We start from the raw sequence: 27,155 nt of genomic DNA, 5'->3' as shown, positions 1-27,155 counted from the left end.
AGGCAAGCACCAGTGTGCCTTGTTTTCATTCATTTCTTTCTCTTTCTGTAGATATTGAGGGTGCTGTTTTGGTTATAGTTATGTAACTTTATTTCTATGTCTATGATGACTAAAAGAAATATTTTTAATTCACCATGTTTTCTAACTCATCCTGTTTGATCTCTAATGTCCTTAGGAAACTGACAGTAAGGTTTTTATAAAAATGTAGTTACAATTAAACTTTAGCTTAAATGGCTCCCTACTAGGCTGGGTAAGAACAGATGCATTAAACCCCAGGGTCTGTTTTTTGTTTTTTTTTTAATGGAAACTATCCTGCTGAGTGCTTGGAGATGTTTGTTTTCTTTTATGCATGCTTTTATTGTATAAAAGTTAAATAAATGAGAAGTTAATCTGGTTGACTGTAATTGGGAGTCATTCTCAAACTGTCTCAGCCCTCTTAGTTTTGCTATAATTTTGTGGGTGTTTTTTCCTTTCCATTATTATTCCTATCAGTTCTCTTAAAGATCTGTTTGGAGAACCATTGATGTTCCTTTCATAACTTTCAGCTCCTTTTCTGTGCTTTTCTTCTTCCCACTCTTCATGCATACATTACTACAATAATAGTCTCTAAACAGTTGAGACTGTTTCATCCTCTGTGGATCTACTCCTCTGATATTATGGCCCTCCTTCTCACTTTGTAGTCTCCTTATTCCCATCTTACAGGCTCCTTTCTTTCTAAACTAATTGAGTGGTTTTCTGTATGTGTTTGTTTTTTGGTTTGTTATTGGTTTTTTGATACAGGGTCTCACTATGTAGTCTAGGCTGGCATCAAACACGGGCTGATCTTCCTGCCTCAGTCTCCCAATTTCTGGGATTATAGGGATGCGTGCCTGGCTTTCATACTTCTTGCCTCTTTCTCATTTGGAATTTCACAAATATAATTTATTTTATACCCTCTTCTTCAACCCATTAACCTTATATAACACATACCCTTTTCTTCAACCCATTAACCTTATATAGCACTTAGCTCTAAAATTTCTTTCCAGGAGGCTTGCTTCAATAGACTTGACTAATTCTGACCTTTCCTACTCTTTTTTTGTACTTCAGCATCTCCTACTTCTTAGAGTCACACTATTTTCTTAAGTAATAACAGAATCATCTGTTTTCTTGGTGTTTCTTCGTTTAGTTTGTATTAGTCTTCCTATACTTTTATATTTCTACGTGATATCTCTTGCCATGCATGAGGCAAAGCCTCCTAAAATACTCTTAAAAGACTTGATAGGATGATAAACATGATGTCCCCTGTTGGATAGGTCCTGTTTGGAGAAGGAGGACTGCCCTCTGGGAGCCACAGTGTCCCTTGTATATATGTTCTTTGGTGGTGTGCTGTTCATTGAATCTTTCCAACACCTGTTTCCCAGCAGCACAAAAGAAGGAAAATTACAGTTACGTGTACAGCACTTGCTGTCAGGTGAGAATGCTGCTCAGTGGTTCTTTGTCTGGGTAGGACCATCCGGAGAGGCAATCCAGATCCATCATCAGACCCGACAAAATATGGCGGAGCTTCAGGGCAGCCGGCAGAGGGACCCAACTCATTCCTCTGCAGAACTGTTGGAGTTAGCGTATCATGAAGCAGCTGGAAGGTGAGGATGTGCCCAGGGCTCTGGAAGGTAACTGTTTCTGGCAACCAAGACAATGTTTAGCATAGATTGATGACAAAATGTCATGTTTGTAAGACTCAGACATTAAGGCTTTGTCAGCCAGTGTCATTCTCTTCTGTGGGCAAACTGCAAAGCATAATAGCCTGACAGTTGTGCCTATGGTAGTGCTTAGGCCCTGCTTTAAGTTTGTGTATGTTTTGTTTGGTTTTTTGTAGTGGCTGGGAGCAAACCAAGAGCCTTATACATGTTAGACAAACACTCTTCCACGGAGGTGTATCCCTAGCCCATTAGGTTTGTCTTAAGGTTACACTTCGTAAACTTCAAATGCACAGTTTTTTTTCCAAACTTCAGCCAGGGATGAAAATGAGAGCGAAAAGACACTGAGTTTGTATTACTAAGATAGATGATCCATGGTATTGATTTGGGTAGCTTCTCCGTAACTTTTTGTTTTGTTTTTTGAGACAGGGTATCACTATGTAGTCTAGGCTGGCCTTGAACTACCAGAAATTCTCCTACCTTAGCCACCTGAGTGCTGGGATTGTAGGCATGTGCCACCATGTTCAACACACTATTGCCTTCAGAACCAGTTAATACTAAATGCAACGGAAGTCAAAGCCTGTGTGTATGCAAACAACTGTTTTTGACCCAAACCTCTGAATATGTTACACGGTATCTAAAGAGGGTCAGCACAGAACCAGGTATGGTAATGCACACCTGTAATCCCACACTCTGGAAGGCTAAAGCAGGAGGACTGCAAGTTTGAAGCCAGCTGGGCAATTTAAGTGACTTAACCCAAAATATAAAAAGGATTGCTGGGTGTGGTGGCTACTCCTGTAATCCCAGCATTCAGGAAGCTGAGGCAGGAGGATTGTTGCAAGTTCAAGACCAGTCTGGGCTACAAAGTGAGCCCAGTATATAGAGGGTTGAGGTGTAGCTTAGTACAAAGACCCTGGTTCAATTCCCAGTACTTCAGAAGGCAGTGGCGTGGAGGTGGGAGTAGGGGAAGGTCAGTAAAGGAAAAAAGTGGGAAAGTGAATTAAGTCTTGACAAACACAAACCTGGATTATTCCCAGCCTCACCATTCTTGCATTGCTTTAGGAAATATTTTGTAAAGAGCAAACTTTGATCCTTCTTATCAAAGTAACCTTGTCCTCCTGTGGTGAGGGCTCTGGGCAAGGCAGGGCCCTCTTTACCAGATTAACTCTGGTAGATCTATTCAGATACATCACGTCCATCCTTGTTAGGAAAGGGAAGATACCAGTCAGGAAAAGCAGGTGATCCAGCATGTCACTGAGAGAGCATTGAAGTGCCAAGGTAGGAGGCCAGAATTGGCACACAAAAAAAGCAGTAGCACCTGTTTATGGATCTCAAGGGTTACCAGCCTGTGTGGCTGAATATTCAGGTCTGTTTTTCTCGAGACCCCTTTTTCCTGCTCAAACCAGTATAAGCTAAGCAGGAAAAAGAGGTGATGATCTGCATTAAGCCAGGTGGCTGGCCTCTGTTCTCTGCAGGCACAGCAGTTCTCGCCAGCCTGATGACGGCATGTCCTTCTTGAACTTCAGTGGAACAGAAGAGCTTTCTGCCAGCCTGCTTAGCAACAGTGGTGCAGGTAATTCATCTGAGAGGTAATAGAATTGGGACACTCAGAGAAGGCTCACATCTAGAAGGCCAGAAAAGCAGGGTCATGTCTTTTTCAGAACCATTTCAGCACAATTTTGGGTGACCTATTTAGAAGTGCTGCTGTATAATGCATAGAATTATAGATGGGCTGCACATTACATTTTTAGCTGAGAACACATTGGTCAATTCACATTTATCATTTTTCTGTCAGGGAGTCGTGATTGTAAGGACTGTTAGGTATTTTGGCCAACAGAGACAGAACTGGAGTTATCTCTGTTCCAGTAGAGATGTGCTTTCAGTTATTGGGTGCAGGGAATAAACCCACCCTCACCCAAACAGACAGGAAACCCTGAAGGGATGAAGGGAATAATGTGATTCCAGTTAAAAGATCAGAAAAAAGAAGTTAGAGAGAAAGACAGAGAGACAGAGAGACAGAGAAGATGTGAGCATGTATCTCAGGCTTGAACATTGAATTTGGTTGGATAGAGTTACAAGGCAAAGATTCTAAGTACAGATGGTAGGTAGGTAGAGTTTAAAGTGAATTTGGGTTTATTCTTTCTGGGAGCACTTTTGTATCTATTATTTGATCATCCCAATAGGACCTAAGTTACTAGATATATTTTATAATCCAGCAATTAATGCCCAGAAATGTAGTGATGCTAAACTAAACTCTCAGAGCAGTAGCTAAGTATCTTGGCTCAGAGTACTGTCTTCATTTGACCACTGTGTTGTGAATTCTTCAGGGTATAAGGGAATATGAGTTTGAATAGGTGGAGGCAATTTATGTAGAGTCTCAGAGAATAGGTATGTGGTATGATCAAAAAATACAGTGAATATTCAGACTTTTAAAAATATGACAGGAAAAGACATATTGACATTCATTTCCCCTTGAAATCCTGCCCCCTTACTTCAGTGACATTTATCCCATCATTCTTGCCATTTTCTGAAGCAGTTGTGGGATTCTACTTTCATGTCTTTAGTTGCATCTTCATGGCTGCCTTGATGTCCTGCTTTAAATCAATTCAAAATATTTTCCTTTCATGACCGTTTTGACTTTGGGGAAGGAACAAAAACTGCATGGTGTCAGATCCAGTGAATAAGGTAGATGAGAGCACATTGTAATGTTTTTGCAACCATACTTTTCCATTAGGTGGCTCTCAGAGGTGCTGTTCGCTGTATTTTTTTTTTTATCATACCTTACAAATAAATGTAAGAGGACTTCTAGAACTGCTTCAGAAAGTGGAAAGAGTGATGGAGTAAATGTGTTTAAAGTAAGGGGGTATAGTTTGAGAGGAAATGATGGCAATATGTCTTTTACTGTAATCAGTCTTTAAAATTTTAAACAGCATATGTTTGATCAGCCCTTGTTATTATACAAAGTAAGTATGGAAATGTTAATATAGAAAAAAATGGGGCTGCTACTTCATTTCTTAATGTTCTCTTAAGGCAACTTACATTTCTAAAACTTGGGTTAAGGAAGGTGCAGTGAACGTGAAATTGTATAAAATTGGTTAATAATATTTTCCTTAATTCATTGCCCAATACTTCTAGTAATAATCCTTAGAGGCATGTGGATAAGGCCTTGGGGTTGGGGAGGCAGGAAGAGAATCCCAAATGATTGTTATCTTGTTCATTCATTCTTTTAAATGAGACGACAAGTGAGTAAAAGTTTGAGGGCGAGAAGACATTTTATGTCCCTGTATGCAGGGTGCTGAAATGTTACCTGGCTGCCAGACCCTCTCAAATGCCTTCAGAAGGAAAAACAAACAAACGAAACAAAACAAAACAACCAAAAACCATAAAACAACATATAAAATACACTCAGAATGATATAAATGCAATGTTTCTGTTGTAAAACTAAGGAGCGTTTTTTAAAAAGAAAGAAGCTAACTCAGGAATTGAACTTGCTAGGCTGTTTGGATTAGAATTGCATGAAGAGGGTCACTCTAGGCTTCCTGGACTATATCTTGAGCTAGTTTCACTATTGATCTTAAGCAGGGAGAATTATAGAATCAGCTGATACCAGAACCAGGATCTACCCAGTCTAGTGGCCTAGAGTAGCTCAGGAAGGCCAGATGATTCCCCAAATGTACCTTTTGGAATTTAAAAATCTACTCTGGGGAAAAGAGTGAGCTTTCAGTCCTCCTTTGGATGGTTATAAATGTAACTGTTGAGGAGTCCTCTTAGCTAAGGGTTTCCTAGCATGTACACATTTGAAAAGTGTTCGTCACAACCTGGATCTCTGCCTCAGTCTTATCCCTTTTGTACTCCTGAGCCATAGGTCTGCTTTCCTGATGGACCTTTCCAGTTGGTTGATTCCTAAATATTTCATCTTTAAGGTGTGATAGCGAAACTCATGACTCACCATACTGCACCCACCCTTCTTCCTCTGTTCCTGCTTTCTTCTGATGTCCCCTTATCTCCATTTTCACTGCTTTTGCTCAGGGCCTGGTAATTCTGACACTATAATTTTAGCAATAGCTTTCGAAAGATGTTCCTGTTCTGTTATTGTGTCTTCTGATTTATCTACCATATGTTCACTGATGAGATATTTCCAGGTGTGAATTTGATCAGCTTCTGCTATGTATAAACCCTTCCATGGTTTTTTGTTTTTGTTTTTTATTTTTATTTTTTTCAAGTATTGGGAATTTAACTCAGTGCCTTTGCGTTGAGCTATATCTGTGCCTCTTTTTTTTTTTTTTTGGTCTGTTTTGAGACAAGGTCTTGGCTGTGTAGTACAGGCTGACTTCAAACTCATGGCCATCCACCTCAGCCTCCTGAGTGCTGGGATTACAGGCATGTGTCACCATGCCTGGTGTTCTTCAGTGGTTCTTTAAGTGTTATAGTGCTACCTTACCTACCTCACGTGCCTCCTTCCTCCCTTTATATCTTCATTTGCCTCCATTTCCAAATGGTATTATATATGGAAAAAAAGTAGCCTTTAGAATCTTAGGACATGAGGTCAAACTCTACTTCTAATGGGTGCTGTGGCCTAGGGCCAGGCACTTAACTTGTGTATCTAAGTTTCCTTCTTGTGAGAAGAATACTTGTGAATATTGGAGTGTGACAACCCGTATAAATGCTTTCGGTGGTATCAGGGACTCATGGTGATGCCTCAACAAATTGGAGATAGTGATGCATGCATGTAATCACAGGATTGCCGAGAGTTTAATGACAGCCTGGGTACATAGTGATTTCAAGGCTAGCCTAAACTACATAGCAAGACCTGTCTCAAAACAAAACAAAACCCCAACAAAGCAAAACAACCCAAGTAGGAGCTATTGTGATCATTATATGAGTATGTTTTATCTTCTAACCATCACTAAGACTTCTCAAAAGAACTACATCCTTTTGCTGAGTCTAGTATCTCTGTGTAGGAGTGCTTCACTCCTGTCTTCAACCCTTGATTCTGTCTAGAAAGTATTTACTTAGTCTTTATGGCTGAACTTCAACAATGTCTTCTCTTTCAAGACTGCTTTGGTGATCCTCTCTTCTCCTTATGCCCTCCCAGGAGATGTTAGGTGTGTTTACACACAGCCTTATTTGCATAACCCTATTGTATGGACTGGCACATCATGATCCCACTGTTTGTTTCCATGTCTATCTCCTTATGTATTCATTAGCTCCCTATTTCTGGGACAAAATACCTGACATATATAACTTAAAGAAGGAAAGTTTTATTTTGGCTCATGGCTTCAGTGGTTTCAATCCATTGTTGACTGGATCCGTTGCTGTGGTCTGAGGTGAGGCACAACAGTGTAACAAAAGGCCCTAGTAGAGAAAAACTGCTTTAGCTCATGGCAGTGATCCACTGTGCTCTGTTAGGCCCTGCCTCCTCAGTCTCACCTCCCAGTAATGTCATAAAATTATGTTCTCATCAGTGGATTAATCTACTGATGAAGTTAGATTCACTTATCTCTGGAAACAATCATGGATGCACTCAGAAGTATATTTTCCTAGTGTCCAAAACATTTTTTCAGTCCATTGAAATTGACAGGGAATATCACATCCCACTAAACTGAAAAATCTTATCTTCTCCACATAGTGTTTAGCATATTTGTTAACTAATACAATTATGCTTCTAAGACCATCATGAGAAGCATTTTAATGACGTATAAAATTATTGTTTAATCAGCATTCGAGTGTTTAGTTATATATATATGTGCTAGAGTCACCTTTGCATTTGACCAGTCCCCTTATGACCTGTAACATGTGTTTTCTTTCTTTTTTTTTTTTTTAAACATGTGTTTTCAAAGAACCTGTAGGTCATCTGGAGGTGGTCTGTAGCTATATGGGGATTGAACTCCTGTCTTTGACCCTGTTCTACCTGGTCCATTATGTTAATGAGCCACAGAAAGAAATGAGATAAAATAATTTTAATTTTTATTACCATATGCAATAACCAAACAGCGCCAGGTTTATCTTACACTATTTCCAGGATCTTACCTTCACCAGTCCTAGTGTTACTGAGTTTTGGGGTGCTAGAGTCTCCTTCTGGAGGCAGTTTCAAGGTTCTTTCTGTCCTGACCAAAGAATTGGTCAAGACAAGCACAAATAGTAGCAAAGTTTTATTAAAGATAGGAAAAGAAACCATCTCTGTAGTGCTAGTTTGGGTCAAGTAAACATGGGAAAAGAAATATACTCCACAGCGCGAGGACACAAGATTCTCTCCATGGAAGTAAGAACACAGTAGTAGAGAGCTCAGTGTGTTCTGTCCCCACTCCTCAGGCTGACGACAGGCCTGGACTGTCCTATCCAAAACCTGCTTGAGTTTTCCCAAGAAGTCCACATGCAGGGCTTTGGGACTGAACATGCATCCTGGGATTTTATAATTTAACCTGAGACACCTACTTCCCCATTCAATTTTACAACACCCTAATCTGTCTCAGTAGCCCAGTCCAGGGTACCACCATCTTTTGCTTAGGTACAGTTAGTTGTTAACTAGTCTCAACTTCCTCTTTTATCCTTTCATTCATTTATTTTCAATACAGTGATTCAGAATGAACATTCTAAAATAGAAATCAGATCATGAAACTTATCTGTACATAACCCTCCAAGGGCCCCGACTTACTTGGAATAAAAACCAGGGCATTATGGTAGTTGACAGAACCCCTGAAGTCATGTTTTCCCTCGCAGAGTGACCCCTTTTGCTCTTGAAGGTGTCCCGAGTTAGCCAATACAGTAAGTGGCCATTGTACCCACAGCTTGCAGTCTTGCTTCCTTCAGACCCTTCCTGAATTGCCCCACTCTACCCCAGCATACCCTCCATGTGTCTTCACTAGCTAATGTTTCTTCATAGCACCATGTGATATTCTGGATTTTAAAAAAAATTTTGTAGAATTAGAATGTATTTAAGAAACCCAGGTACAGGTGAACTGGATTAGATTTCTACACAGGATGATTGTGTTCCAAGTAACCTTCACTGAAGGGGATGAGAGTCCTCTAATATGTGGAAAGACAGTAAATGCACTTTCTTCTCTTAGTCACTATGGAAGAAATTTTCTGTCTTGATGACTAACACTATTTCTTTTGCACTGCTCTTTTTTCTTTTTTCCTTTCCTTGGTTTCCCCTTTCCACGAAGCTTCTTTAGACACTGTTATTCATTCTTAAAGTCCTGATGCTCATTTCTGTAGAGGCCAAGAAAATGGAGTGTGCCCGTGAGTGCAAAATATGTGTTGTGATTTGGATACCAGTCGTAGGTCTCCTTCCTCTTAGCCATAGGCTGCTCACTGAAAAGTTTCATCACTTTCATGGATTTGGAGTCAGTCAGCCTGGCCACCTCACCAAAGAGCCGGGCATTCAGACGACACATGAGCAAGCCATAGTCTGAAAATGAAGGTATTCCTTGAACAAGGAGCAAGACTTCTGATTTGTGAGGCTGATATGAAAAAATCTTGTGGCCAGTGATTGCCCTGATCGTGAAGATACAAAGAGGACACACACATTGCACCTGTCTGGTACAGCTCTGATATTCTGGATTTTTAAATTTTGTATTTTTTATTCTAATTTCCATGAGGGCAAGAGGGCAAGAGGTATGTATGTGTGTGTGTGTTTTGGACAGGGTTTTGCTGTGTAGTTTAGCATGGCCTCGGATTCAGTGTTCCTGCCTCAGCCTTCCAAGTGTTGGGATTATAGATGTTCATCACCATACCTGCCTGAATTTTTGTTTTGTTCACGACTAGAAAGCCTTAGGTAAGATTTCTCTCACTGAAGAATGATGGAATTTTTTTCTTTTGCTTATTTCCCTCTCATAATATTACTGAACAATTAACTGTATTTCTTCCAAGGCCTGGGCAATGTTTTTCTATCCTGTTTGTTTGCATATGTATGGGAGGGGGTGCTAAGGATTGAACCCTGTGCCTTGAGCATGTTAGGAAAGTGTTCTATCACTGAGCTACATTTCTGTCCCTTTTTAGTTTTTATAATAATAGTAATTATTATTTTTGGTACCAGGGATCAAACGCATGATTGCATGCTTGCAAGGCAGGCACTTACGTTGCTGACCTAAATCCCCAGACCTTTAGTTTTTGAGACAGAATCTTATTAAGTTTCCCTAGTTGACCTTAAACTTGTGATTCTTCCTGCCTCAGCCTCCTGAGTGCTAGATTACAGGCATGCACCACCATGTCCAGCCCTTGCTTAGTTTTGAAGTTGCTTTCTTTTTAGATTATTCTCAATCTTTGTGAAATACGGTTTGCTTTCTTCAAATTTGCTAAACTATTAACCCTTTCAGAAATGTTTATTGAACTCTGGATACTATGCTAAGACTTAAGAAAGACATAAACTATGAAGACAACAGCTTTCCTGACCAGGGGACACTGGGTTGTTGTTCCTTAGAGATTCCTTTGGGATTCTATTGGAGGTAATTTGTGTATTGTATAACAACAGGAATGGAAAGCCCTCATGGGGAGCCGGACTGTGAGTGGTTCTAGTGATATCATGTGACTTGAGCATGTGACCTCTGCAAAGCTAGGATATGTTAGATGAGGGAGTATGCTGCCATGAAAACATCCTGGGTCAGAGTTCTAGGGTTGAACCTTCAGCCTTCGCTAAACTTCAGATTCCTACCCGCCTTCCCTCCTTCCCTCCCTTCCTTTTTTTTCTTTCTTTCTTTCCCTGCCTGCTTACCTGTCTTGCCTGCCGGCCTGCAGAGCTAGGCTTGGATTCCACAGGCTTCACACGTGCTAGGGAGGGACTCTACCACTGAACAACATCCACAGGGATCTTCAGATCTTTATTTATCTATGTAATGGGCACAAAGATTCTCACTCACTTTCCAGCCCTACAAAGTTGTTATAAGGATCAAAAGTAGGTTGGTTTCTTTTGGGAAAGAATACTACTTTTTGAGTGAGTAAAGTCTAAATACACAACTAGTTAACATTTTACTTATTTAAAAAATGGAAAAAAAACCCGGAAAGATACAAGAAAACCTCATTTGTGATACTGCCTTTACCTCCCCAGGGCTTGGTAGTTTGTATGGTACTTGACCATGACTCAGATTTTCTCTTTCTTCTGGGCATGATTTATATGATATGTGAGTCATGGTTCACAGAAGTAGTATCTCTGTGAGTTTCCCTCTTGGCTCTCTAGAATTTCATTTCAAGCATTGTTTGGGTAAGGGTGGGCTTATAGCTCTAACCTTCACTTTATTTTACACTATACTGCCCTGCAGGAACCAGGCAATTATTGGGATTGAGCAGATTTATTACCTGTCCCTTTATTTTTTGATGGTGAGATTTGAAGCCAGGGCCCTCACATAATGCTATGTGTGTGTCTGTCATCGAGATACACATCTAGCTTTTTATCTTTCTTTTCACTAGATACCAGTTTAGGTATCTAACTAGTATCATTCCACTCACTAGAAGTAGATAATTTTGGAAAAGGAAGTAAATGAATGTCATGTTTTCTTCCCACTTTGTATTGGGGCTCATAGTCTTGGTGTTTTGCGTTGGGTATTTGGTGCATGTGGCAAGTTGGGCCTACTAGCTAAGGTAGAAAGTAGAGCATAGCCTGCAGAGGCTAGAAGAAAGGGCTTCTGAGTCATTCATCCAGGCCAGGTCAGGTTTCTTTGTAAGGTCTGTCTATATCCAAAGAAGAGAAATGAGTTTCTGGAAGTACTAATTTCTACCCACTGCAAGTACGCTTTGTGACCTTAAAATCAGAAAATATTCACACCTCTCAACTCTGTACAGGTGTCAAAAGAGAACTGTCATGACTTCTCAGCATTGGCTTTTTATTTCTTGTGTGGTTTGCCTTTGAACTTTGACAGTGAGGCTCTTAATGTTGAGTTGGGCAGAGCCATGTAACCATATCTTCAACATTTAGTTTGTTAAGGTTCTTTGTATACAAAGTAAATGAAGGTTTAAAGGTAGAATCAGTTTGAGAAACTACATATTAGGCTTAAACTGCAAAGAAATGGTCTTAAGTAGCTTTCTGGAGGCCCCTAAAGTAGTTATTTCTTTAAATTGCTTTTTCCATAAAATGTGGATGTCCACTAGAGACAATGTATTGCCCATTAGAAAAGATAATGTCAGCTTTTGACCTAAGGATCAAAAGCTCCAGATAAGCTAAACTGCTTTTTCCTTAGTTGTAATACTGGGGCTGAAACCCAGGACTTAGTGCATGCTAAGACAAGCGCCCACCACTGAGCAACACACCTCCACCCCAGTTGAACTGTTTATTAGAATGAGAATTTCACTTGACTTGTAAAACAAGTCTGATTAGGGTGGTTTTTTCCCCCTAAGTGTTCTTGTGATGTATTTAATAAGTCTGAGTAATTACTTAGTATGTCTTTGGAATGCTAATTTTAAGTTGCCTATAGAGCAGTTCTCAAGTTCTCACGTCTGAAAAAAAATCCTAACTGTATTACGGTTTTTCGTTTTGTTTTGTTTCTGGTTTTTTGAGACAGAGTCTTGCTATGTAGTTCAGGGTGGCCTTGACCTCATTGTGTAGACCATTTGGCCTTGAACTCGTAGTGATCCTCCTAGTTCAGCTTCCTGAGTGCTGGAGTGCTAGAATTACAGGCATAGGACACCATGCTGGATGTCATTACTTCTTTTTGTTTGCATGAAGACGAACGTCGTCATCCAGGATAGTTTTTTTTCAGAAAATTTAGCTTCAAATGACTTTTGGCTGTTGTCAAGGTACAGATAATATTTTACAGCTAAAAACTGGTGCCCCAGATGGATAATCAAGAAATAAGAGCATCTGTAAAATTGAGTAGAAAGAACCTAATGCAGGTTCTACCTACTAATTCTGTGGTCTTTTCTAAGTTGCTTAATCTTGCTAAGCCTTATTTTCTTTATCCGTAGGAAAAGGTTAATACCTGTTATATATTGACCTTATATTATAGGTTTGAATAAAGATGAAATATTGTATTTGTCACACTTAATAAATTGTATTTTCTAGTATGGTACAAGTTGACTATCCCTTATGATTGGAAATGATTGGAACCAGAAGTATTTCAAATTTCAAGAGTTGTTTAGATTTTGTGTAAACTTTACTGGTTAAGCATCCTTTATCTGAAAAATATGAAATCCAGAATATGAAAATTTTTAAATGTCATCTTAGAGCTCAGAAAATTCTAGATTTTAGAGCATTTTGGAGTTTGGACTTTGGAGTTGGAGTGTAGTTATTTTTTTTTGAAGTCGGTTGCAGGTAGTTCCAAAAAAAAATAGTTCTGAAGAAATTCTAAAATTATTTTGGACAAGTGATAACATCTTTTTAAATAAAGAAATTTATACAGGCTTAGTGGTATATGCCTATACTCCTGTTGACTTGGGAGGTTGAGGCAGAAAGAATGCAAGTTTGAGGCCAACCAATACAACTTAGTGAGTCTCTGTCTCAAAAAATAGTGGACATATAGCTTAGCATTTCTTGGATTCAATCCCCAGTGCTGCCAAATTAATAAATAAAAATAAATTTGAAAGTTACGGTTAAATTTACTTATGGTAAAATTCAGTTTTTTTAGTATACATTTCAATGAGTAAGATAAACTCATGATAATTTTCCTAACAAAAAATACATCAAGATACAGAGCATTTCCATCACATCCCAGAATTCCCTCCTGATTTCTCTTTGTATTTAGCTCTTCCCCTATCTCCTAGCAATCACTAGTCTATTCTCTGGCACTGTAACTTTACTTTTCCTATCATATCACCTATGTGGAATTGCGTATTGCAGTTGTAGCAAAGCAATGACATGTGTATTATTTGTTTTTAAGACAAAAGATGTTAATGTAAGAGTTGGTTTTTTTCCTAAATTAAAGCCTCAGTATTAAGGTTTAATTGCAGTGTTGGCACTTTATGATATGGATTTTAGAATGCAGTTTGGGTACTCATCTCTAAAAGATTTGCCGTCAGTGATCTATTATGTAGCCCTTTACTTATGGCTCGTTTCACTGAGCATAGTGCATTTGAGATTCATTCAAATTGTTACATCCATCAGTAGTTCATCATCTTCATTCTCGTAGTGTTCCCCTGTATGGGGTGTATTGCCGTTTGTTTATCATTTCACTACTTGAAAGGCCTTTGGAATGTTCCCAGATTTTGAGTACTATAAGTGAAGGTGATACAATCATTGATGTAATTTTATATAAGCATCCTTTTGGTTTAAACATATTTTTATTTCTCTCATATAAAACCCTAGGGGTGAGGTTGCTAGATCAAATGGTAAATATGTGTTAAAACTGTTTTCCAAAGTAGTATACCATTTAACATTACTACCAGCAACATGTGAAGATTTTAGGTGTTCTTCATCCTTGTGATCAAATATGTTATTTTAATTAAATAGATATCTTGCTGTGTTTTTTCTAGTTCTCTAATGACTAATGATACTGAGCATCTTTTAATGTGCTCATTTACCTTCTGTGTATGTTGTTTGATGAAGTATCTGTTAAAATCTTTTACCACTTTACTCATTAGGTTGTTTGTTTCCTGTCCTTGAGGTCTGAGAGTTCTCTGTATATTCTGCATACAAATCCTCTGTCTCATGTGATTTATGAATATTTTTTCCAAACTTGTTTTTCAGAGATTTCACAAGGAATTTTAGATACTTACTTTTATTGTAAAAGATTCTAATGACAGAAAAAGCAGAAGTAAAACGTAGAAGTTCCCTTTAACTCCCTGCCCCCTCTTCCAGCTTTCTTCTTGGAGATAGCCACTGTTGACATTTGCTGAGGATCTTTCTAGTTCTTTTTTATGATATAATTTTCTGGTAAAATATGTTCGTAAATGACAGTTAAGGTACTGTTGTATGTATATTAAAACTGGTTCTCTTTATAGTCAATAAATTGAAGTTTGGAGAATGTCTGCTTTGTTTCAACTTAGCTATAGATAGAATCACTGTTAGTCTATGAAAGTAGTGGGTTTTGATAGCTTATGGCATATCCTAGAAAGTCATGATTTGGTGATGAAGAATTCTAGAAGATAAGGGTGAATGATGAATGGACTAAATTTAAACAGGTCATTTTGTATTTGTTAAAGGTTGCCCTAAGTAGTTGAACTGACTTTGCAATATGTCCATTTTCATAAAAATAAGTAACAATTGCTTTACTGAGGTCTCATTGGGAAAACAATGGTATTCATAAAACACAGTTTTATGAATTATTCCCAAATTTTAGATTGCTCATTTTTACTTTGATGAATTCTTTGTGCTGTTTGAAATACTCAGCCCAGAATTAATAGTTGGTTCACGTTTTTGTTTGTAGTTTTGATCGTGTACTCTTTCAACCATAAGTGTCAAAATTCTTTTGCAGAAGGAGTTTCATTTAGATAGGCTGTTTTTGTCTTTCCATAGGTATGAATCCTAGGACCCAGAATAAGGATACTCCAGAGGACAATGTTTCCACCTCTCCAGAACCAAGTAAGAATGGGCATGTGGCTAGCAGGAGGGGTTGCTGGGGAATGTGGGGTGTCAGAGCATGAGGAAGCCAGAGAAGCTCTATGGATAGAGCAGTGTAGAAGTCCACTGATCTCCGGAGTACAGGAAGGCAAAGTGGTGCAGCAGAACTATGGTCCCTGAGGCAAATTGAGAGGGATATTGTCCAGTGATCTGTTCCACTATTTATTTCAGGAACCCATGGGAAAAGTAATAGATTTCCCGAAGTCTATCGTGCCAGTTTAGATCTGGTCTTGTTTACCCCTTAAGTGCTATTGAGGGCTCTGATAAAAAGTCAGAAAAAGATAACAAGCTGTTAGTAGAACCTTTTATGTACCTATAGTTGAAAATATTTGGCTAGTTTGCATTCACTTTGATCATCCTAGTTTATTTGAAAAGCTGAACGGTATGAGAACATCTAAATATTGATAATAAGCTAGATGTGGTAGTGTGTGCCTGTAATCTCCGTACTTGGGTGGTTGGGGCAGGAAGATTGCTGTGAGTTCAAGTCCAGCCTAAACTACATAGTAAGACCTTGTCTCCAAAAAAAAAAAAAAAAAAAAAAAAACCAGGTGTAGTGGTGCACGCCTGTAATCCCAGCACTTAGGAAGCTGAGGCAGGAGGATCCTTGCAAGTTCAAGACCAGCTACAAAATGAGCTCAAGGCCAGCCTGAACTACATAGTGAGACTCTGTCTCAAAAAAGGCAATAACAAAGCAGCAGAAAAAAGAGCTAGATGTGGTGGTGCATGCCTATAATCCCAGCACTTCAGAGGCTGAGGCAGAAGAATCTCTGTGAGTTTGAGGCTAGCCTGGGCTAGATAAGTGAGTTCAAGGCCAGCCTGCACTACATAGTGATACCCTGCCTCCAAAATCTAAACTTTATTTTACTTGGCTGTGACCAATAGATACACATTACTGAGTCTTTTTGTCTGCACTTATGGTCAACTTAATCCTTTCACTATTTCTTTAGGTCCTTGTGAGTCATTTTTAATGTTGCCATCAAACATATTACTATAGTTAGTTTTTTAGTGGTATCATAGTGCAGGTGTAGTGAATTGTACAGTGGGTTTATTTTTCCTTTCAGTTTATGTCTTAGTTACTTTTTCATTGCTGGTACAAAATATCTGACACCCATAAGTTAATGAAAGAAAGGCTATTTTAACTTACAGATGGTAGTTCTGGCCACAGTGTGCTGGCTTCAAGGCAGGGTGACTTGGTAGATGGGCATGGCAGAGAAGAAAGAGTTCATGGCATAGCAGGCAAGAAAAAGAAGCAGTGTGCTATTAAGGCACCCTTCCAGATGCCCACAGGGACTCATCTCTTGCCACCAGCTTCTCCTCCCAGTATTTCACCCAGCTATAAACCCATCAGTGGACTACTTCACTCTCATACACCCTGTCATCTTCCAAAAGGCCCAACTATGAGTGCATGAGGCTTTTGGTGGGCCTCTAGATTTAAGCCTGTAACATGAACTTTTGGGCTGGGAATGTAGCTCAGTGGCACAGCACCTGTCTGGTAAGCGTGGAGTTGTGTTTGATTCCTGGTACCAAAAACAAAAAACAAAAACATGAACTTTGGAGTTCACATCTTTGGAATACATTCCAAAGTATGATTGGTAGATTGATTATTTTATATCAGACTCCTAGTAGTAGATAGATAGATGATCGTATTTCTCTGTTATCCCAGCACTGGGGTTTGCAGTCTGTTTAGTAGTACTGGGGTAAGACCACCTTAGAGACCTTGTCAGGACCAGAGGCTATAGAAGAGGTTATAGTTATAACCCTTCCTCAACATGTTATTGCTAAACTAAGAACCTGGAGCCTTTCTTATCATGGAATTTCTCTTTATTTACTTATTTTCATTTATTTTTTGAGGCAGGGCCTCATTGTGTAATTTAGGCTGGTCTTTACTCACTATGTAGCCCAGACTGGCCTCAAGCTCTTGGCAATCCTTCTGCCTCAGCCTCCTGAGTGTTGGGATTACAGGCGTGTACCACCATGCCTGACCTCAGCATGACATTTTGGGTCAGGCATTTTATTTCTTAATATTTTGGTGTGTTCTCAGAAATTTCTACAAAGTTTTATAATCTCGAAAGTTAGGAAACTGGTAAGGGCCACTATGATGTAAAAGTACATAAGGATACAGCCTACTTCTATTCTTGGCTTCTTCATTATGGCTTTGGTCGAGTCTGTCTTCTGCTTCTAGCCAGGAAGTACAAACAAGCTTAGCACCTCATCTACTAAATTAAGAAACTGGAGCAATTTTTTGTACTATTTCAGGCTGCATTTTAAATTTCTGACCTATTAATGAGTTTATAAGCCCTGTATATTTCATGGAATTAGGCTTCTTGTCAGTTAAATCACCTAAGTAGTACTGTGTGAGGCATCTTCTCACTGTCTTGTCTTTGTGCACAAGTCTTCATCCACATGAAAGTAATTTGAGGGCAGTGTTGCAGTCTGAGGGGGCAGTAGGCCCTGCAGCACATTGTAAGCTGAATATCTCCTCGCAGATGTGAGATGAGTAAATATTTCATTCAGGACTCAGGTAAAGGTTTGTTCCCTCTTACAGAGATTTAAAAATAATCTCCAGTTAGACAACATGAGCGCCTGCCCGGCAAGTACAAGATCCTGAGTTCGATCCTTGTCACAAAACAACAAAAAACAAAAACCCTAAAATCACCACTTAGAGACATCTTTATTTAAAGATTAAAATAATCTTTACTTAAACAGATAGATGCCTGTGTTGGTCTGTTTCATTAATATAATAACAGTGTATATTTATAATTTCTAAAGAGTAGTGTTCACATTAGAACATTAGAACATGTTTGCAGTACATAATGATTACATTCATTGAAGAAGTAGTACATGTGCATAACACATCTCTGTTCTTTTTTCATCTCCTAGAAATGGAGTAATTTTATCGAATGTTACTCAGCTCACAGTTTAGGAGGCTGAAATTCCAAGTAGAATGGTACCCTGTCTGGCAAGAGCGTGCCCGGTTGTATCATGGTAGTAGATGGCATCGTGATGCAGAGCATGTGGCAGAGAGAGATCACAGGAGCAGTGAGAGCGTAGGGAGGGACCAATTACTAAGAACTACCTCAATTATTTTCCAAGAACTACTTCAGGAAACCACAAGAGCTATCCCCATTGCTTACTGAGGACGCTGTCCACAATTACCCGCCTCTGGCTCCACCTCTTACTCCACATTTCTCATATTCCCCCACTGAGCTCTAAATCTCCAGCACATGAATTTTTGAGAACAAACTATATTCAAACCATAGAGCTGTTTTACTGCTTTTTTAGTTCAGCTATGTAGGATTTTGCTGTCCAAGGGACTTTGTGGCCATATCTGCAGACTTTCCCAGTTTTCACTAGAGGGTGCCACTGGCATCAAGTGTTAGAGTTCAGTCCATTGATGCCATTCATTATCAAACAATGCTCAGGAGTACCCTCCACAACAAAGAATTAATCTGGCTTAAAGTGTTAGTAACTGCCAAGGTTAAGAAACCTACTTTAACTGAAGAGCAGATGATTCCAGACTGACTCAAAGGGTCAGAAGTCTGCTTGGTAATTGTAGTTTTTTTCTGGATTGTCAAAGAGCCTTGTAACTTTCACAATCATCCTTCCTTTATTTTTCCTCCTATCCTTTAGGATTATTATTAATTTTTGCGATTCTGAAAGTGTTCCTCATTTCTGCTGCTGTGTGCTGTTTTGCTCCCAAATCAGGCTGAGCTTCCCTTTTCCTACCCAGCCTCTCTGCAGTCCTCAGGAGAGGCTTCAGTCTGAGCCTCTTGCCTGCTTTCGAAATGTTGATTTGCTTTGACATGTAACCCTGCCTGCCCTGCAGTAACCTTACTGGCATTGCGGCTATAGCTCATGATCAGCAGAAAATGAAAAGTATCAGCTGTGAATCCCATTTGCATGATGGGATTGGATAAGCATGTGCACTGTGTTGTCTAACAAACTCTGTTTCTCTCTCTCTTTCTCCCTTCCCCATCCCTTTTCTTCTTCTCCCTCCTTGTCCTGGCAATTTTGTTACCTTTTACCTTGAATTCCCCATGTCCTTCCCTTTTCCCTTCACCACCACCATGTCCTAAATTTGCCATGGCAACCACACAAACCTTTCTTCCCTGTTATGCGAGGCAGTTCTGACACTGTCTGCTCCCCCTGTAGTGCCAGGCTTCTGTTGCACAGTTGGAGTGGATTGGAAGTCTCTCACTACTCCGGCGTGCCTCCCCCTCACCACCGACTACTTCCCTGATCGTCAGGGCCTGCAGAATGACTACACAGAGGGATGCTATGATCTCCTCCCAGAAGCAGACATGGACAGGTTGGTGACAGAGAAAAGGCTCTCCAGCTTTGTTTTCAGCATTTCTGTGTGGTTCAAACATGTATCAGAACACTGAACTTTCAAACCTGTGTCTTTTTTTTTTGCCGCCATATTGGGGATTGAACTCAGGGCGTTTACACTGAGCTATATCCCCAGCCTTTTTTATATTTTTTACTTTGAGACACAATCTTGCTAAATCATTAAGTTGCCCAGACTGGGCTTGAATCCACAATCTTCCTGCCCTGTTTTTATATTTGAGAAATTTTATGATGCAAGAACTATTGTTTTGTTTTGAGATAGGATCTTACTATGTAGCACAGGGTGGCCTTGAACTCACCGTGATCCTCTTAACTTCAGCCTCCTGAGTGCCGAGATGACGGGCATATACCAACATACCCACCTTTTTTTTTTTTAAGTTGTGTTGATATGAACAATGTCTCCCCATTGGTTGTTCTCATATTTCCTGTTGTAATTATTTTGAATACTAAATCTGATCTTTTTAAAGATAACTCATTTGGGCACTGGCTATTACCTATTTTCTTTTCTACGTCTTTAGTCATTTCTCCAAAAATTGGTTTGTAAATTGTTAATTTTATGAATTATCGTAGAATGGTTATCTAGGATGCAGCACAGGAGATCATGGCACTGTGGAAACTGAAGAATCAGTGCCCAGGTCAAACATATTCATGTGAGAAATCATTTGTTTTTCAGGAGAGATGAGGAAGGTGTGCAGATGACAGCTCAGCAAGTGTTTGAAGAGTTCATTTGCCAACGTCTCATGCAAGGATACCAAATCATAGTGCAGCCCAAAGCCCAGAAACCCAACCCTGCTGTCCCACCCCCACTTAGCAGCAGCCCACTTTATAGCCGAGGTAAGGATTTCTGTTTATGTTTTCTTTTCTACTAGATTTGAGAGTAGGTTTTTGAGAAATAATAGAGAAAAGATTTAAGAGTGATCATTTTCAACACAAAAAATTCCTTATTTTATGTGTTAAATAAGGTCTCTGTTAGGTACAAATTTATCTTAAACATTCCTTTTAATTTACAAGGAAGTTTTAAGGAAGAGTATATTACCAGGTTCAGGAATGGTAAACCCTGACTTGATCAATACCTAGAAATAGCAAGCCAGATGATCTATTACTGATCCAAGTATATTGAATATTCTGAACCTAGAAATGAATATTTGTTTCTAGTACAGTATCTGTCACACAGCAGGTTCTCAGATACGATTTTACCCTGAATTCTATACTTTTTTTTGAGCAGGTTCTCTTGTAGTTCAGGTTGGCCTTGAAGTCACTATGTAGCCTAAGCTGGCCTTGAACTTGTGGCAGCCTCTCAGCCTCCCAAGTGCTGTGATAATAGGTGTGCACTACCACACACAGCACAAGCTCTTTTTTTTTTTAATTCCTATCCTGGTTTCATCTTTACCTTCTTCTATCACTAAAGTTTAGACTTTCTTGAAGCAATAATGGGTCATCTGTGATGGTAGAAGTTAACAAGTGACAAAAAATTGGTGGTAGACACTAATTGAATAAAAGCCAGGCTGTGGAGAACTCTTCTAAAATAAGTGTAACAAGGGGAATTAAATGTGGATGCTTAGAATCAGAAAACAGTAATCACTTCCTAGAACAATCAATAGGCTATCTTAGGCTTTTGTTTCCTCACTGTTCTAATGAACACCACTCTCTTAACCACTCAGTGCAAAACCTCAGAACATCTTTGGCTCTATTAAATGCTCCTTTGGCCAGAAATCAAAGAAGTGTAGACCTATTAGAAGGAGCTTAGTGGTCATCTGAACCAAGCTTATTGTGTACAGACAAAGCTTTGAACTTCCTCTTTGAATTTTTTTGTACTCTCCTTGAGATTTTTGTTCATATTGCAGGCCCTATTGAATATTAACCCTTTTCAATGCCAAGACTATTTCAAATTGATTTTATTTATTTATTTATTTATTTAGTGCCAGCGGTAAAACCCTTTGCCTTATTAGGCATGCTGGGGAAGTACTCTACCCCAAGCTACATTTGTACCACAATGTCCCTCATATCTCTCTCCCACTCTTTAGAGTTATTTTGAGATGGTGTCACTAAGTTGCCCATTCTTGACTTGAACTTAAAATCCTCATTCCTCAGCCTTCTGAGTAGCTGGTATTATAGACATAAGCCTCAGTGCTTAGCTTCAATTCCTCTTTTTATCATCCATAATGGAAACCACAGTACCTGAACTATAATAGATCAGATCATTCCTTCTACAGTGTCTTTGAAGCTTCTACATTGAGGGGGTATTTGTAGTCCAACTGGGGAAAATAACACTAGTAAAACTATAAAAATTACTTTTTGTCAGTACTCTTGCAAATTGTAGCCCAATCTGGGGAACTTAGCAAGTTAGTGAGACCTTGTCTAATACAAAAGAAAACAAATAAGATAAAAAGGACTGAGGTTCAATCCCCAGTATCACCAAAAAAAACCTACATGTCGTGATAAATATTGGTGAGAAAAAAGTGAAACTATTTACTTTGAGACCCAGTCTAGTTTGGAGGGTCAAGGACAGCTTTAGAAGGTGATGTTTGAGTTTAGGTAGCCCAGACTGGCCTTGTTCTCATGGCAATCCTCCTGCCTTCCAAGTGCTGGAATTACAGTTGTGCAAATCTGTCAGCTTCTAGACTACTTTTTTTTTGGTAAATGAGGAATAACTTTCTTCCATGAAATGGCCCCCAAAAGAAAATGTCTCTTCTGTTTTTTCTTTTCTGTATCTGTATGGAGAAATACATTTTTCTTGTAGAAATAAACCTAAACTAGCTAGAAGTTCTTACTATTTTCTCCATTAGGCCTTGTGTCTCGAAGCCGACCAGAGGAAGAGGACCAGTATTGGCTGAGTATGGGCAGAACGTTCCACAAAGTGACTCTGAAAGACAAAATGATCACAGTGACGCGGTACCTTCCTAAGTAAATCCTTTTTTTTTTTTTGGTCTTTTGAGACAGTGTCTCTCTATGCAGCATAGGCTGGTCTCAAACTTGCAGTGATCCTCCTGCCTCAACCTCTTGAGTGCTGGGATTACAGGCGTGATCCGTCACGCCCCGCAATCTTTTGATATTTGAGGTCTTCAACTACCATCCTTAATTTAAATGTCTGCATACTAAACTATGCGTTAGAGAACAGAGTTCAGACCAAGGAAGTTGAGTGGTTGGTTTTCCTTTGGAGTCTTTGTTTTAAGATAATCTTGGGGTTATTTTAGGGTTATAACTTAACAGTTTCCAAAAGAAATTTGATTCAACATATAATGTTTAGTATGATTCATACTAAGCCAATTAAAAATATGAGCAGAGAACAGTGAAAAAGTTTAAGAAGATAGAAATTTCCATTTCAGGCCTCTGGGATGAGTTGGTTATGATAGTCAAAAGTAGAATACTGAGGATAGTACTTTACAGGTGCTATGAGACAAAAATGAAAGAGAAAAATTATGTGCCTGTGTTCCCTTTTGAATATGTAGACATGCTCTTTATTTTTCAGATACCCTTATGAATCTGCTCAGATCCATTACACGTACAGCCTCTGCCCTTCCCATTCAGACTCAGAGTTTGTCTCCTGTTGGGTAGAATTCTCCCATGAACGACTGGAGGAATACAAGTGGAATTACTTAGACCAGTATATTTGTTCTGCAGGCTCTGAGGATTTCAGGTCAGAGAGAAGGCTTTCACTTTCTGTTCTTGCTGCCTTGCATATATCAGTGTTTCAGTACTTCTGTTATTTTTTCCAAAGCCAAATGCCTGTTTTGTCTTCCAGAAAAAAAAAAAAAAGGAATTACAAAGCATATCTGCATGGATTAAAATTACTGATAAGATGAATAATGGTGGTGGTTACATAATAATGTGAATGCACTTAATACCTCTGAATTGTACACTGAAAACTGGTTAAAGTGGTACATTTTGTTATATATATTTTACTCAATTGAAAAACAATTTAGTGATGATGTGCCTTTGGTACAACATTAGTGCAGATCATATTCTTAACATTATCTTGTCTACGTGGCTTATAACTTTGTGGTGTCTCATTTTTAATTTTTGACTTTTATGCATGATTTATGATTATAATGGTGCCTGGCCACAACTTTGCTGGACCTGGATATACAGAAGTATTTTGACATCCTGGGATTAAAGCAAAAGTGTCTTCCTTCCAAGCTTGTATTTAAATGAAACCATGAGTTGTAGCATTAGATAAATTTGCACTCTGGAGATCTACCCTCATGCACCAAATCCAGAGAGAATTTTATCTGCTTTTTCTCATTACTACCCTATGTTTTCCTTGGCTTTCTGTAGCTTAATTGAATCACTGAAGTTCTGGAGGACCCGCTTTCTGCTGCTGCCAGCCTGTGTCACTGCCACCAAGCGCATCACAGAGGGGGAGGCCCACTGTGACATCTATGGGGACAGACCCCGTGCAGACGAGGATGAATGGCAGCTCCTGGATGGTTTTATCCGTTTTGTGGAAGGCTTGAATCGGATCCGCAGGCGGCATCGATCAGATCGCATGATGCGGGTAAGGGCTCCTGGTGCATTTTGAAGACTGTGCTTGGTTGGGCCTGTGCTTGGTTGCCCTCTCCTCTCTCAGAATCCTCCCATCAGTTTGTTTACTCCACAACTGCTCAGAATACGTCTTAAATTCCAAACAGTATATTCTCTGCTTTAAGGTAAAAGAGGGAGGGTGGAGTACAGATGGTGACTAGGAGGTGACCGTGGCTTGCATGTTCCCCTCTAGCTCAGGATACAAAGCTTTTATGTGCTTCCGTAAGTGGGGCCAAGTGTTGAGCACAAGTTGCTTGTGATATGTTGAATTGCTGAGTAGAAGCTCTCAGGAGGCTAAGGTAGTAGCAGTCTCTCCTGGCTCATATCACTTTTAGAGTTTCCAGTACCATCGGTCTTTTTTTTTTTTTTTCCCTCCAAATCCATTTTATTTCAAGGAGAAAAAGAAAAAAACTAAACCAGAATTTCAAAACACGTCAATGAAGGGCAACGATAGTACATACATTGGGCATTGTCATCCCCAAATCATTCACCCAGAGCACAAGACATTTGTGTTCAGTTGTCTGAAACCATTGGTCTTTATTTCAGTCACATACTATGAAGTGGAAAACTGAAGCTTGTGAGAGTTAAGGGATAAGTCTGAGGCTACCCAACCAGTAAAGGGCAGGTCTAGGGTTCAGTATTGTTTTGTTTAAATTAACAGTGTATTTAGGGGCTGGGGGTTTAGCTCAGCGGCATAAGCACCTGCCTTGCAAGCAGGCGGTCGTGAGTTCGATCCCCGGTACCGATAAAAAGGGAAAAAAAAAAGTGTAAAAAAAAAAAAAAAAAAGTAGTGTATGTGGCCTGTGTTTATGTATGTGTATATGTATGTATACATGTACATGTAGACAGGTATATAAATTTTGATAAATGTGTAGATTCATTCAGCCACTACCACAATCAGGATACAGAATACATACTATTCTTCAAAGAAACTTCTTCACAAGAGTTCCTCCATTATTTTGCCCTTGGTAATCATATTCTTCCTCATTTCTATCCATTAGCAATCAATGCCCATCATAATATTTTTGACTTTTGCAAATGTCATAAAGACAAAAAAACATAATATGAAACCTTTTGAGGCTGTCTTCCACACAGAATCATTCTTTGGGATTCATCCAAGTTGTTTTGTGTATCAGTACTTGCTTAGTTACTTTTATCTCATTGCTGAGACAAAATACCTGACATGCAAAATGAAAGAAGGAGAGGTTAATTTAACTCAATGTTTGTGGAGGTTTCAGTCCATAATCAGCTGGCTCTAAGGCAGCGTGGCACAGTATTAGGGCAACACATAAGGCAGCAGCCAGCAAAAGCAGCCAGAGCAAAAAGAGGAAGAACAAGCCTCTTTTCCTCCTTTATATTATATTCAGGCCACTTCCTACCCTCCAGGGCAAATGTAGCACTCACAAAATCTCTGTGCCCTCCTCTTGTACAGGATGAGGATGTTTACAAAGTAAGGATCCTGGCTCCCTGATGAGTCTCTTAAACTTCTAAACTTCTCAAGTTGACACAATATATCAACCATCACAGTAGCTTTTAATTGCATTATCAGCCTGTTTCTATTTTTTTGTTTTTAATCTCAAATTCAATATTGTTCCAATGCCAAGCTGCTTTTTGATGCAGCAGCATATTTAAGATTGGGAACATTGCTTAGAGAACTAACACAGAAAGAGCTTTGGTTTTGAAGTGAGACATCTGAAGTTTACATTCTGGCTCCAATGGGATTGGATTTGGAGTAAATCACTTAACCTCTCTGAGCCTTCTTCTGTACGACATTCAGAACCTGTGTTCCCTGACTGTGTGAATGGGGTTTCCAATGTCAAGAAGTGGCAGCAGCCTGTGCTAGGGTTTGAGTGGTGTCCATTCAGAGAGCTTGACTGGGCTAATGGCTTCATTTCTTCTCTTGTCTGATATAGAAAGGGACTGCTATGAAAGGCTTGCAGATGACCGGGCCCATCTCCACACACTCTCTGGAGTCTACCGGACCCCCAGTTGGGAAGAAGGGCACATCAGCTCTGTCTGCCCTGCTAGAGATGGAGGCAACTCAGAAGTAAGTGCCTGTTGGAGACAGTGGTCCACCCACAGTCCTTGAGGGCTTTCAGTGCCCTATTCCTATAAGCAGGGCAAAATATGATTTCTGTCTACATGGAGCTTATAACTAAGAAGACATTTATTTGTGTGGAAAGAAATCCAGGAACTGGGTATTGTTGTTTACACCTGTAATCTCAGCATTCTGGGAGGCTAAGGCAGGAGGATCAAATGTTTGAGCCTGGGTTAAGCAATGTAGTGACTTAGCAAGACCCTGTCTCAAAATAGAAAAATAAATTGGGGATATAGCTCACTGCAAAGGCTTTAATCCCTAATACTAGGGGGGAAAAAAGCAAGCTAGCAAGCCAGCCTAATACAGCTAAGTGTACAATAATATGTATAGGCCAACAAGACTATAATTATAAACTTGTGGTCTGGGGTTTAATTTGACATATAGATACACAAAGCATTTTATTTATTTTTTTGCTATACTCTCCTGGGTAGACTTGAACTCCTAGGCCAGTGGTGGTGAACCTCTTAGAGCTTTCAGTTGATAAAAACAGCCCACTGCAGCATATGATAAGTTTGTTACCACTGTCCTAGGCTCAAGTGATCCAGCTGTGTCAGTCTCCCAAAAAACTGGGACTACATGTGTGTACCATTGCATGTACCTTGCAAGGATTTTTAGAATATTTGAGCCACATTTTTCAAATTTGAAGATTTCATGTAAAAATACAGATTTTATGTGAATTTTATATAAAAATATATAATGCACATAATGTACCTTACACAATGTGTGATTCTGTTACATAATACAAAAGTTGTGTAGTATAGCTGATATAATGTGAAGTTATATTATAGATAGTATATAAAATCCAGGTTTATGTTAAGTAGCTGAGTCTCAGTCCACATTTGTTCCCAGTCACAGTGCACTTTAGTACAAGGCGAAAGATTTATATGATCTGAAGAGAAACCAGAGTATGCACATAGTGCACTTTAGAAGGGGTGTCATATTCCTGTGATCCTAGCTATTCAGAAGGCTGGGGCAAGAGGATCACAAATTCAAGCTCAGCCTGGCAACTTAATAAGCTCTTGACTCA

At 39.3% G+C, this 27,155-nt stretch overlaps 1 protein-coding gene and 1 pseudogene across 15 annotated transcripts in view; one reads left to right on the top strand and one right to left on the bottom strand.

Moving 5' to 3' along the window:
- Positions 1 to 27,155, top strand: part of Depdc5 (DEP domain containing 5, GATOR1 subcomplex subunit) — a 120,299-nt gene that overhangs the window by 54,375 nt on the left and 38,769 nt on the right. For 6 of the 15 annotated variants that reach the window (XM_063225893.1, XM_063225900.1, XM_063225896.1 and 3 more), the window contains 9 exons: positions 1,487 to 1,622; positions 3,152 to 3,249; positions 15,058 to 15,123; positions 19,288 to 19,471; positions 20,183 to 20,343; positions 22,296 to 22,413; positions 22,979 to 23,146; positions 23,785 to 24,004; positions 25,944 to 26,077. In XM_063225893.1, coding sequence (XP_063081963.1) covers positions 1,487 to 1,622; positions 3,152 to 3,249; positions 15,058 to 15,123; positions 19,288 to 19,471; positions 20,183 to 20,343; positions 22,296 to 22,413; positions 22,979 to 23,146; positions 23,785 to 24,004; positions 25,944 to 26,077 — 1,285 coding nt within the window. The remainder of the gene's footprint in view (positions 1 to 1,486; positions 1,623 to 3,151; positions 3,250 to 15,057; positions 15,124 to 19,287; positions 19,472 to 20,182; positions 20,344 to 22,295; positions 22,414 to 22,978; positions 23,147 to 23,784; positions 24,005 to 25,943; positions 26,078 to 27,155) is intronic. The other 9 variants (XM_063225897.1, XM_063225902.1, XM_063225898.1 and 6 more) reach the window with 4 other exon arrangements.
- On the bottom strand, positions 8,747 to 12,347 carry LOC111753949 (small ribosomal subunit protein mS33-like; annotated as a pseudogene).

This window comes from Cavia porcellus, unplaced genomic scaffold (assembly GCF_034190915.1).
Source record: "Cavia porcellus strain 051 isolate PalLab524CR breed Dunkin Hartley unplaced genomic scaffold, mCavPor4.1 scaffold_16, whole genome shotgun sequence".
Taxonomy (NCBI): Eukaryota; Metazoa; Chordata; class Mammalia; order Rodentia; family Caviidae; genus Cavia; species Cavia porcellus.
The sequence above is the reverse complement of the archived record's forward strand: the minus strand, read 5'-3'. Positions and strand labels throughout refer to the sequence as shown.